The following is a 12,450-nucleotide window of genomic DNA, read 5'->3' on the forward strand; positions in this document are numbered from 1 at the left end:
GGGGGGGGTACCTTGCACAAGGACGATCACATTCAGGAGTTTGTGCCATCTAAAGGATTGAAAAGAAAACCCCTAGTTTCATAAGATAGCCACAAAGGATACACCAAAGATGTTGTAAAAAGGAACTGATGCAATTCATTTGACTCTACATATCTGCATTTACTGATAAGGACTTTACTACATGTCCGGTTTCATAACTTCTACATTTAATCTGAATGTGCAAAAGTGTGTAAACATGCCAGTTAAATGGTTTATTATAAATAGCACATCCCTTCTTCCAAAAGTACCTTGTAAAGCAGGGGTGCCCAACCCTGTTCCTGGAGATCTACCTTCCTGCAGAGTTCAGCTCCAACCCTGATCAAACACACCTGTCTGTAATTATCAAGTGCTCCTTCAGATCCTAATTAGTTGGTTCAGTTGTGTTTGATCAGGGTTGGAGCTGAACTCTGCAGGAAAGTAGATCTCCAGGAACAAGGTCGGGCACCCCTGTTGTAAAGTTATATGTCGCCGCTATGAATTATGCATTGTGTCCACTGAGTCTGCGCAGTCTGGAGAGAAACCAGCAGATCATGCAACTAAAATGACTAAAAGAAGACCTTAAATGGATCTCAACTTTTAAACCAGATTAAGGAGGGTGAGATACGGACATCAAAAAGCCTGTCAGGGGAACAAAAAGGATGGGATAGTGAAATTATTTTAGGTTTGTTGGATGGTCCATGAGGAGTCAGACAGGCTGTCTGGAATAAGACCCCTTACTTTCCTTACAGGTTTATTAAGCTGCAAGGGAATTGCTTATGTGAATTTGGTTCGTTATATTCTGTTTCAATGTGAATTTAACCTGCATATTATTATAAAGCTGATTGTGAAAGTGTTTTGTTTTATGCTACTCTATTAAACTGTAGCTTTCTAATCAAATAAAAAAAATCCAACAAATCTGTTTGAGCACTGGATAAATAAATGAACAGAGATGTTTTCATAAACAAGTCTTCACAGTGGGTTTGTTTTCTTGATGGAGATGATGACTCCAGGCTAAATGAACAGGACTCCCGGCTAAACCGATTTGCTGCCAACTTCACACAAAGATAGTTATCCTCTAACATTTATTTTTTTTAACTAAACATTCGCCACAAAGTAAAACGTACATGTAATTGTCAGTGATTTAATAAGTGTTCGGTGTTTTAGCCTAACGCTAGCGTTTATCCAATGCTAACCAATTCTCTGACATGCTAGCGAGATAAATCTTCAAAAGCAACGATTTACTTATCTTTCAAATAAAAATACCGTGCGGAAAATGTGCATTACCTGCTAAATCCATCAACTGTAATGTCGGGGGAGAGAGGTATATCCCTGTTCAAGTTGACTGTTTGTGTGTAATTCCTCAAAGACATCTGCTTGCATGAAAGTGCGAGTCAAACTGTGAAGCGCAGCCACGTTAAAGAGACCATGAACGGGAGTGACCGCTAGAGGGACAAACACATTACTAGCTCAAACCATAGACTGTAAAACGGTCTAAAAACTACATGGCTGTCTACCCAGGCAACTTTTCTGGGGCTACTATATCAACCTACTGAGACTACACTTATCTGCATTATAGAATAGCTGCCTACCTGTACAGCATTTTTGGCTAGTATACAGCCACCTACCTATGCCGCATTTATGGGCATTATAGCATAGCTACCTATTTAGGCAAGATTTTGCAATGTAGGACTCCCAACGCATTCCAACAACCACAAGCACTGTTATTCCCTTCAGGTTACATTTACAGTATCAAAAACAGCTTTATAAATACATTCTATAGTTCAGAGAGAGGGTGGAACAAGATTATGTAAAAGGGTTTGGTGCACGAAAACCTATATTGATAGTTTAAGTGTAGTTAGGGATAAAAAGATGAAAATATAAAGGCATTCATTGTTAATATGCTTTTACACAGCATTTCAAAAGCAGCAGAAAACAAAAAGATCAATAGAGACATTTATCAAAAAATATATTTCTAAAGAACGCGAAGGAACATGACAAAGAAAGGCACAGCATACTTGACTAAAATTGGTGGACAAAAATGAAGTTTAAACCATTTTATTTGTTCATACATTGTTTTTGCTTATATATTTATTTACAATATAATCAAATAAAATAATCTAAAATGTTGCCTTTTCAACTTCTTTCACATCAGATTAATTAGAACTTTTCTTTTGCCTTTCTTTATATTGAGTTGTTTATGCTTTCATTAGCATTTTATGGTATGACATCCGCAGATTATGACCTCCAAATAAAAAAAAAAACAATATATATACACAACCCACTGATAAGAACTGCATTGTAGAAGAACTGGCTCAACAAGGCAAATTAAAAATCTTCATTTGAGATGTTTTGTAAGCTAAAGCTAGTAAACATTTCATGAGCACTGGTGTTTGACATACCAAAACGCACTTAAAAACAACTGGAAAAGTAGAAGCTAAAATACTGTAAAACAATGTGATTAACAGCACTGAAACGAACTGACTTAAGATACATTTTACAAATGCTAAACTATGATAGTGAAACTCAGCAGTATTCCATAAAATAATCATCCTCCTCATCACTGTCATCAGCTCTGGATGGGATATCTTTATCTGACAGCATATTCCACACCACAAAGTCATCATCTTCAGCTGTTGAAAACACAGGGGGATGAATGGGGGGGGTGGCATTAGTAAACAGCACATTTTTCAACTCAATACACTGTAGCATGTTTGATTAACCAAAAATTGAACGTGCATACCAACACATCTCTTTAGAGTCTTCTTGACTACTGGAGTTGGTGTAAGCTTGTCCTACACAAGAAGAATATTGTATCATCATATTAACGGGAAAAAACAGAGCATGTTCCTATAAATAAATAAAACAGTTGGATCACTTATGGGAACAACATTAAAGATAAGTAGGATTTTGAGACTGTTACTATTGGTGCTGCCTTTTTGCCCCGTTTCCGTCCCTTCTGGTTCTTCTGAAGATGGAAAATGTACTTGTCCATGTTATTCCTTAAAATAAACAAAAAATATATATAATTAATTAATGGTTTATTATACAAAGACCCAAATTAGACATCTGCATTTTTGAAAAATTTCTAAAATGAGGCATTAAGCCTGATGAGTGCACTCAGCATCCGCCCACTAAATATAGCTTTGGCAGTCGAGATGAAAGCGTACTTGTTGATGGATCCCAGCATTCCTGGGCTGATGTGCAGACACTGAGGGGTTTTAGCAGCAGTAGAAATGCTAGAACTCGGCGTCTGAGGGTTCTGAAGCAGGCTGAAATCTTCATCATCTCCATTTGCAGCGAATGCAGGCAACTACAGAAGATGTCAGGTTAGATATTCTTAGGGTATAGACAAGATCTGGTATCACTGAGACGGGGCTTTATCAAGTCTGTATGTGCAGTACATGAGGAATCTAGTTCAGTGCATCTGGCTCTAAATCAATCAACAATTAGTCACCTTGATTTGCTTATTGTGCATTGGTGAGTTGGCAAACACATCGTCATGGTCATCTTTTGGCATGTGGTCCAAGAAATGCCTCATCTGCTGTCTCCTTTTAAGTGTTCCAGCTTTAGCAGTTATTTCAACTATTTCCTTTCCTGTGAGAAAAAGCAAGATCAGACATTTTTTTTTTCCATTTTCAAATGCATGAATTTGCATTTGAAAACTTTCACAATCTGTAAAAACGGTCATAACCCTTCAAATTATACAGTAAAGTATAGGAACCTGGCTCCTCAGTTGCTGCTGTTTTTTTCTGTGCTATTTTTCTGGGTCTTTTGTTGGTCTTCTGATTGGAATTATACTGTTCCTGACACTCTTCAGCCGAACGAGTGCCGACAATATACGCAACGTTTGCCCAGTAACCGCTCTTGTGCTTAGGTAATGAGTTGACAGCCCTGTCCAGAGAAATAAACAGTGCTATCATGATCTGTCTACATTTTATGCATCCAAAGGAATGGCATGAATTTGTAAAATAATGGTCTCGAAAATAATGGAATTTATTACAACCACTTTTTTTCTATCCTGTGAAAAACCAAGTAAACTTAAATCCATAATTTAAAAATAAATAAATAAAATTTATATTGGCATTCAAGATTAAAGCTTACTCGTGTAGTTTTTGTAGCTCTTCTTCCGTCCATTTTCCATCTAATAGCTCATCTTCATGCTTATTGCCGTTTTCTGTATGTGGCTTTTTGCTTCTAGTGTTTGCTTTTCCTGTTTCAGATTTCTTTGATCTTCTGTTATTTGAAACAGCATGTTGAACACTTTCCTCATCCTCTGAGTGCTCAGAATGCATGTCCTCTGAGGACGCAAGGTGTCCATTGGTTTTAAGTTCAGATTTTGCTTTCCTTTGTCTTGATCTCTTCAACAATAATGTGGTCTTCTTGTCATGTCGCCTTCTCTCGTCGTCATTATCATCATCTGTGGGAAAATCAACAGAATCTCCTACCAAAACATCATCTGAATTTCTCTGCGAGACCTTTTTTGGTCTAAGTGAACCTCTCACTGAGTCCTGTTCATTTTGTTCCTTATGACTGGTAGAATCTTGCACCACAGAGGTCTCAGCTTTATGAGGTTTTGTTAGCTGTTTACGGTCTGTGGACCCTTTTCCTCTTCGCCTTTTTGAAGGGTCTGGAGATGCAAATGAGCTGTTAGAGTCAGTAGAGTATTGGGCTCTGGAGTTTATGCGAGCGCTTCGGCGTAAGGAACTGTTGTCGTGTGGCATGGATTGTGGTTCACCCTGAATTTGCTTTTGGGAATTGCTGTTGCTCTTTGTCTTCGGATCATTCTCAAAGCCTGATTCCTGTTCTTCATATGACACTGCTCCCTCCCTAGCTGAGAAATGACCATTCACTGAATCAACCTTTGTGTTCTCCATCATTTCTGACTCTGAGCCCATAGCATTTTCCTCTCTTCCTGACTGCTGTTTTCTCAGAGAGGCTCTTTGAGGTCGACTAGCTTGTTGTTTCACTGCATGACCCGAGCTTGAGCTGCGGGCCATAACCAGGGGTCCTTTCTGAGCTCTTGAAGGTTTATTCAGTGTTGTGCTCTGAGATTGAACTTTTCTTTGGGGTTTGGAACGCTGTTTGATCCTCCTTATTGGCACTGACAGCTCATCTTCACTGCTAGATGTTTTACGCCTCCCTTTTGAAAAACAAATAAATGTGAACATTTGAATGAAAAAACAAATGCACTTTAAAAACAAACATACGTTATCAATGCACACCTCTTCCCAGAGTTTTGAGTCTGGATAATTGTTCCTCTGTGATTTGTGATGTTGCCATAGTTACTGGTTTCTTTGGCTGGAAAGAAAAATAACATCAAATTTAAGAAATGGCCCACCTGCACCATAACAATATAAAAAGACCCTGTAAATGCCACTAGAGATCAAAGACAATGTTTGCAGTGCTGAATGAAATGAGAAGAGTACCGTGGACAGCAATGAGGTAGAGTAGTCCCCATGGATAGTGACATTCATGTCCGAATCCATAACAATCCTCCCTCCTTTCCAGTATTCCAATGGTGGTTTGATGAGTCGGCCACTGCGGGAAACTTTTGCATTGCCCTGCTGAATGTTGTCAGTGGGAGTGATGGGAATGAGAGCTATACCGCAAAAAAATTCAATATATTAGCGTCACCGTTTCAAACCTATGGGGAATGGGGATGAGCATAGTTTAAACCAAATATTTGAACTGGGATTCCAAAAATTCTCGATAACGACACCAATAAAATATAAACACAGCTAGACAATAAATTAATCAGTTAATTATGACTGATTCAGTAATAAATCATTCAGACAAATTTGTGAACTGTCTAACTGATATAAATGTCACCTTTACTGTTGAAATGATATACTCACATGCTATATTGCCCTGAATTTTGGGATGTCTGGATGTTGAGTTTTTAGAAGCCTGTTGGTTTTTAGCTTTGGGAGGTTTCACGCTGCTGTTGTCCTTCTGACTTTTCTGCGGTCTAAAACAAGAATAGGCAAATTAGTTTAATTAAAGAGTTTCTTTTTATAATTTGATAAACAGTATAAACAGAGTTGAGGAAACTTACCTCATATGACCACTCAAAAACTGATCCAGGTACTCCTTCCACATTTTTGGAAACCCAAAAAGAAACTTCTTCAAAAACCATGATGGAAACGCTGTAAGGGTCGAAACAAAATTGTCAAATGAAATAAACACAATCAAAGTAATGCAACCTGATTTAAAAAGCATTTTCTTACATGAATTGGGATGTTTGGCCATTTTCCCAATGAGGACATAGGTTCTGCCAGATGAAGTCTTGAGAACATTGCTTGAGATTCTTTCAATGATAAAACTGCTGTGCCAAGGTATCATAGTATCTCTTTATGTATCAAACAAAAGCATTTTAGAGCCACATAAATGCTTCATGGAGGATAAATGAAAAAGCATAACGCTGTAACATAATACATTGTACATTATATTATAGTGCAGACACTATGACAATTCTTTAAGGTATTAAAAAAAAAAATAATTCAAATCAAACTAACTAAACTAATCGGAAGAAAGCAGGAAGCAAATATCTTACATGCGAATACCGTCAACCACAAGGTCTTTGTTGAGCAGTTTCAAAACCCAGTCTCTTAAATGAATCCTCCTCACCTAAAAAGACAAAAACAATGTACTAACTACAAATGCTGAAATACAGATCACAATTACAAAATATAAAACCACCAAATCACATTTTTGCATTTTGTTTTGGCAACGATTTTAAAAACCATTAAGAAACAAATGCTACATGTTTTAACTTACATTGGTTTCTTCATATAGAGTTATGTCTGCTTGTTTAGCTTGTTGTTTTGACTGAAACACAGACGCTGTCTTTCGTGTGATCAACACCCGAGGAGAGAGCTGCAGAAGAGGGTCATCCAGTAGATTATGAGGAGGCTGAGGGAGTCCAGGGACCACTTCTGTGCACTCCGACTGACCAAACAGATCAGACTCAGGACTACTGGACGTGTCTATTTGGAGCTCTTCCTCATTGTCCTTTTCTACTGCAATGCTCCTCTCACCAAATACAACACCACCTGCAATTAAATTACACAGAGCTAATGTGTTATGATCAATGCCACATTGTTCTTTGCATGATAGCTACTTTTGCATAATTATTTAGATTATAGTAAGTCTGTAACCCAATTCTAGGTAAAAATCAGAATAATACTCATTGCCAAGTATGTTTTCACACACACAGAATTTGTTGTGGTGACAGAAGAAGCTTCCAGTGCACATATGTTCATATATATAAAACACAATAGACAAATGAGAACTAACTTAAGAGTTATGCATTTCTGTCTGGTTTTGCAAAAACTTGTCATCATAAACAGAGCATCAGTATATGGACATTAAAACAAGATTCATATCCAGACATAATACATTATTCTAAACCACTGTAATTTTATGAATAATACAGTGTGAATTTAAAAAGCATACCTTTATTTCTGATGTCCTTTGAACCAGTGACATAGGTGATGGGTTTCTGCTGAAGCTGGACTAACATCTCATCAGGAACCATCTTGTTCAACAGCACATGAGGCTCTTGAGTAAACAAATACATACAGATTTTTATAAATTAATCAGGTCGCACTGAATATAACTGCCCTAAAATGCCAAACAACAGCAATTACTAAAACAATAACATTCAAATCATACGTAGGTTTCTGTTATAAAGATTCTCTGGCATTTGCTTTCGCCTTTCTTTCATCTCTGATAACATCTCCCCAGGTATTTTCTCAAGTAAAACATAGGGCTCTAGAAAAAGAAAAGGGATATTAGTAGAATTCATTTTCATCAATATGTATGACATCTGAAAAAAATGGAGAACTAACCAATAAATGACTCTGACTCCGTATTAAAGGATTCATGTTGTCTTCCAGGCACTTTATGAAGATTGATGGAATGGCCATCCTGTGGTAAGTCCATTTCTCCAGCTTGTGCATCTCCTCTCGGTAACTGTGGAGGTGAGAGGGCTAACACATATGTCTCCTGGTTGGCGTTACTCTTTTGAGAGTACTGGGTTACAGGGTTCGAGGGGACACTGTCGCACATCTCTTGGTTGCTTACATGATCAGAGGCTGCCCCATGCCCTGCAGAATTTTGTATCTGAACTTTTGCCTTCATTCTTGCAAAAATCTTTGCCGGCGTCTCGCTGGACCTCTTCAGCATCAGGTCCGCTTTGTCTTGAGGGGCGACCTCCGCCGTGGCATTGATGCTGCTGAGCTCACATGGGATATTTGGGCTATTTTCTTCAGCATTCTGTGCAGTGGAGTTCATCACCAACACATTTCGGTTTGAGATCTTTCTGCCTGATCCAGTTGCCCAATTGTGAGCTACTTTAGGTATGGTTTTCACTGGTGTGATCATGTCACCAGGCTTAGGGGCTTCAGGAGCTATGAAATAGTCTTGCAGTGGATAATACATTGTTGTATTAGAGGAAAGTCAGACTAAATGTTTTCAGTCCCACAGTGGTCCATGTTCTCCTTAAAATCCTATAAGATGCAAAGGGGAAAATGTAATTAACAAAAGAAACTAAAAAGGGGAGATTGATTAATCTATAAAGACTGTCTCGTCTATAAAATTGGACGCTTTCTATAAAAAAAAAACCAGTCACAGGATTTGTATTAATATCAGTAATAAAAAAAAAAAACATCTTAATCGATTTAAACCATGAACACTTCTCTAAATCCAGCGTTAGTCTGGCTGTAAAATACAAAAGTTAAAACGAAAGTAACCCCGTGCACACTTATCCGTCGACTTATCCCGTGTAAAATGATCGATTACATATCAGTGAGTGAAACAAAGTTCCAACATAATATATATAGTTGATTGAGTGACATTGGGGCCTATTTTTCCTAAAAACCGACTCACTTACCATACAAACTCGTTTGAATTTTCCCGGATAAAGCGCGGCTAACAAAAAAAAAAAAAAAAAAAACCGCGGCTAACGTCTCGCGTCGCGTAAGGAGTGCGTCACTTCCGTCAACGACGCAGCTAGGAAGTGAGTGGTTCATTTCAGTGAATCGGTTCTTCGGACAGTTCGTTTCAAAGAATTTGCTTTAAACAATTCTGTAAATACAGACATGTTAGAGAAGTTAAAAGACACCTCTTTAATCATATTTCGGATATGACATGTCTACTTCCATAGTAGTAACACTATTTTCCCGATATTCAAGCTTTTCAATATGAATGATTCTTTCAGAATGGTTTTGTGAACCGGTTCAATTGATTACTTGAAAAGATCCGACTCAAAAGGCAAGGCAAGGCAAGTTTATTTATATAGCACATTTCATACACAATGGTAATTCAAAGTGCTTTACATAAAAGGAATTAAAATAATCATAAAAAAATAAAAACTTTTAATATAAACTAAAATTGATTTTAAATATATTAAAACAGTTAAGAATAGAAAAAGATTATAAATAAAATACAGTGCAATCAGTTCGGACGTAGCACAGTGCTCATTCACTAAATGCACAGCTAAACATATGAGTTTTGAGTCTGGATTTAAATGTGGCTAATGTTTTAGCACATCTGATCTCTTCTGGAAGCTGATTCCACTGACAAGAGGCACGTTTAATATCGCATGCGATTTATCGTGCAGCCCTAGTCTGTAGTTACTCAATATGGTGTTATCAAGATTGCTCTTTTTCAGGAGGGGCTTAACAACTGCAGTTTTCAGGGAGTTTGGAAAAGTCCCAGAGAGAAGTGGGGCATTCACCACTTCTATGAGATCTGCTTCTAAACAGTTTAACACACTTTTGAAAAATATGTGGGAAGTGTGTCAAGGTCGCAGGTTGATGATTTAAGGTGCTGTACTATTTCTTCCAAAATTTTGCTATCAATTGCTTCAAAAACAGACATAGTAACTGCTTTTTGAAATTGCGGTCGAATCTGTCTGACCTCTGCATAACTTGAGGATGTGCTAATCACCTTTCTAATATTACTGATTTTCTCAGAAAAGAAGGAAGCAAACTCATTGCATTTGCTGTCAGTTCTTCCAAATGCTATCAATTGCTTCAAAAACAGACATAGTAACTGCTTTTTGAAATTGCGGTCGAATCTGTCTGACCTCTGCATAACTTGAGGATGTGCTAATCACCTTTCTAATATTACTGATTTTCTCAGAAAAGAAGGAAGCAAACTCATTGCATTCGCTGTCGGAGAGCATTTCACTGGGAATCTGACTTGGGGGGTTGTTAGGCTCTCAACAGTAGCAAAAAGAGTGCGAGTATTGCTTAAGTTACTGTTTATAAGGTTTGAGAAGAATGACTGTCTAGCTTTGCCTAGTTCCACATTGGAAGCACGAAGGCTGTCTTTATAGATGCTATAGTGAATTTCAAGTTTTGTCTTCCCCCACATCCACTCAAGCTTTTCTGCATTGTCTTTTCATACTCTGAACTGCTGTTGATTTTCTCCAAGCTGATTTATGTCTGCCAGTCTTCGAAGCAAACTCATTGCATTTGCTGTCGGAGAGCATTTCACTGGCAATCTGACTTGGGGGGTTTGTCAGTCTCTCAACAGTAGCAAAAAGAGTGCGAGTGTTGTTTAAGTTACTGTTTATAAGGTTTGAGAAGAATGACTGTCTAGCTTTGCCTAGTTCCACATTGAAAGCACGAAGGCTATCTTTATATATGCTATAGTGGATTTCAAGTTTCGTCTTCCGCCACATCCGTTCTGCTTTTCTGCATTGTCTTTTCATACTCTGAACTGCTGTTGATTTTCTCTAAGCTGATTTCTGTCTGCCAGTCTTCTTGCTGACTTTCACAGGAGCAATGTCATCAATAACATTCTTAACTTTTGAGTTAAAGGAATCAAGGAGAAGATCAACAGAGTCTGCAGAAATGCTTGGTGTTAAAGATATAGCCTCCATAAATAGCACACTAGTGTTTTCGTTAATGCATCTCTTTCTGACAGAGACAGATCTAGATTCAGTGGTAACAGAGATCAATATATTAAAGAAAATACAGAAGTGATCAGATAGTGCTACGTCCTTAATAACAATGGATGAAATGTTTAGACCTCTACTGATGATTAAATCTAGAGTATGTCCACGATTGTGTGTGGGTTCATGCACATGCTGAATCAGGTCAAAAGTGTTTAAAACAGTTATAATTTATTTTGTAGTTTTGTTTTGTGCATTATCTATGTGAATATTAAAATCCCCTGCAATAGCAAAACAGTCAAACTCTGAGGAAATCATTGATAGCATTTCTGTGAACTCTTCAGCAAAGGCTGGAGAGTATTTTGGAGGCCTGTAAATAATGATAAACAGAATGCGTGGAGCACCTTTCAACACAATCCCTAGATATTCAAAAGACAAGTACTGACCCAATGACACTTGCTTGCATTGATAGACATCTTTAAATAGAGCAGCTACACCTCCACCTCTCCTAACAGTCCTGCAAACACTCATGAAAGTAAAGTTAGGAGGGGCTGTTTCATTGAGGACTGTTGCACTGCAGCTGTCTTCTAGCCATGTTTCGTTTAAAAACATAAAATCCAAGTTGTTTGTGGTGATTAAGTCATTGATCAGAAATGATTTATTTTTTTAGTGAGCAAATGTTTAAAAATGCTAACTTCATGACATAGGTTTTTGTCTCAACAGCAATCTTAGTTTGACGCATAACAGGCCGCAGATTAGATGGGTCAGCCGTACGGTTTGAGAAGGCCTTAGACTTTCTATCACGTGATAAAACAGAAATAGAGAAAGCTACAGGCACACTGGGTTCCCACTTGTTCTGTAAACATTTGTGAATGTTGCTGCTATCATAGCGTGGACCCAACACATATCACTGAGAGCTGCTATCAGTTGTTTTTGGTTCACCTACAGCAGATGGAGGACATTGGTGATGCTGCTATCATAGCGTGGACCCAACACATATCACTGAGAGCTGCTATCAGTTGTTTTTGGTTCACCTTCAGATGGAGGAGGGTTTGGGCCCTGGCGTTGTGGCAGTGGCCGGAGAGCTCTCACAGGAGCTGGGCCCACATGCTTTGGTGTTTGTGGTGCCTGCCGTTTTTTAGTTGATATCTGGGGGCTTGCAGCGATGGAGTGGGAGAGTTTGGTCCCAGCATACACCAGTTCCTCCATTTTCTGTGAGAAGCTTAGAAGTGGAGATGCTGGAGAGAGGGATAATGCGTCTGGTGAGATGGGCTGTGTCTCTGGTGTTTCCGGTGGCTGTGATATGTTGTCCTGGCTTCCCTGGCTGTTTTCCAGAAAGTCGTCCTTGGGTGCTGAGTCTTGGAGCTGTTCTGATACGTCTGTGATTAGCTCTGTGGGCAGGGCTCAGCCGGGATGGTGTCCATGAGCAGTGCTTGTTGTGGCTGCGTGGTGTTATCAGTGTCCTTGTGGGATGTGCCAACCACATGATGACTCGGAAGCTGATATGAAGTCCTGTCGTCACTCATACT

The 12,450-nt window shown here is 38.5% G+C and overlaps 2 protein-coding genes across 5 annotated transcripts in view; both read right to left on the reverse strand.

Annotated features, from left to right (window-relative positions):
• The window catches only part of heatr5a (HEAT repeat containing 5a), a 34,255-nt gene extending 32,834 nt beyond the window's left edge, over positions 1-1,421 (reverse strand). For 2 of the 3 annotated variants that reach the window (XM_016544703.1, XM_016544700.1), the window contains exon 1: positions 1,303-1,421. The gene's annotated coding sequence lies outside the window, so the exon portion shown is untranslated. Of the gene's footprint in view, positions 1-11; positions 50-1,302 lie in introns of all 3 variants that reach the window. The other variant, XM_016544702.1, reaches the window with a different exon arrangement.
• Positions 1,422-2,055: 634 nt separating this feature from the next.
• The window catches only part of LOC107733174 (mis18-binding protein 1-like), a 13,133-nt gene continuing 2,738 nt past the window's right edge, over positions 2,056-12,450 (reverse strand). The window contains exons 1-18 of one of the 2 annotated variants that reach the window (XM_016544718.1): positions 8,912-9,003; positions 7,869-8,528; positions 7,693-7,791; positions 7,474-7,578; positions 6,796-7,070; positions 6,572-6,645; positions 6,246-6,367; positions 6,074-6,164; positions 5,874-5,986; positions 5,445-5,617; positions 5,241-5,316; positions 4,120-5,158; positions 3,740-3,909; positions 3,473-3,612; positions 3,186-3,328; positions 2,939-3,017; positions 2,759-2,810; positions 2,056-2,648 (exon numbers count right to left, since the gene is read on the reverse strand). In XM_016544718.1, the coding sequence (XP_016400204.1) occupies positions 2,542-2,648; positions 2,759-2,810; positions 2,939-3,017; positions 3,186-3,328; positions 3,473-3,612; positions 3,740-3,909; positions 4,120-5,158; positions 5,241-5,316; positions 5,445-5,617; positions 5,874-5,986; positions 6,074-6,164; positions 6,246-6,367; positions 6,572-6,645; positions 6,796-7,070; positions 7,474-7,578; positions 7,693-7,791; positions 7,869-8,460 (3,450 nt within the window). In that variant the 5' untranslated portion in view covers positions 8,461-8,528; positions 8,912-9,003 and the 3' untranslated portion in view covers positions 2,056-2,541. Of the gene's footprint in view, positions 2,649-2,758; positions 2,811-2,938; positions 3,018-3,185; positions 3,329-3,472; positions 3,613-3,739; positions 3,910-4,119; positions 5,159-5,240; positions 5,317-5,444; positions 5,618-5,873; positions 5,987-6,073; positions 6,165-6,245; positions 6,368-6,571; positions 6,646-6,795; positions 7,071-7,473; positions 7,579-7,692; positions 7,792-7,868; positions 8,529-8,911; positions 9,004-12,450 lie in introns of those variants that run through there. The other variant, XM_016544719.1, reaches the window with a different exon arrangement.

This window comes from Sinocyclocheilus rhinocerous, unplaced genomic scaffold (genome assembly GCF_001515625.1).
Source record: "Sinocyclocheilus rhinocerous isolate Xijiao unplaced genomic scaffold, SAMN03320098_v1.1 scaffold8, whole genome shotgun sequence".
In the NCBI taxonomy this organism is placed as follows: domain Eukaryota; kingdom Metazoa; phylum Chordata; class Actinopteri; order Cypriniformes; family Cyprinidae; genus Sinocyclocheilus; species Sinocyclocheilus rhinocerous.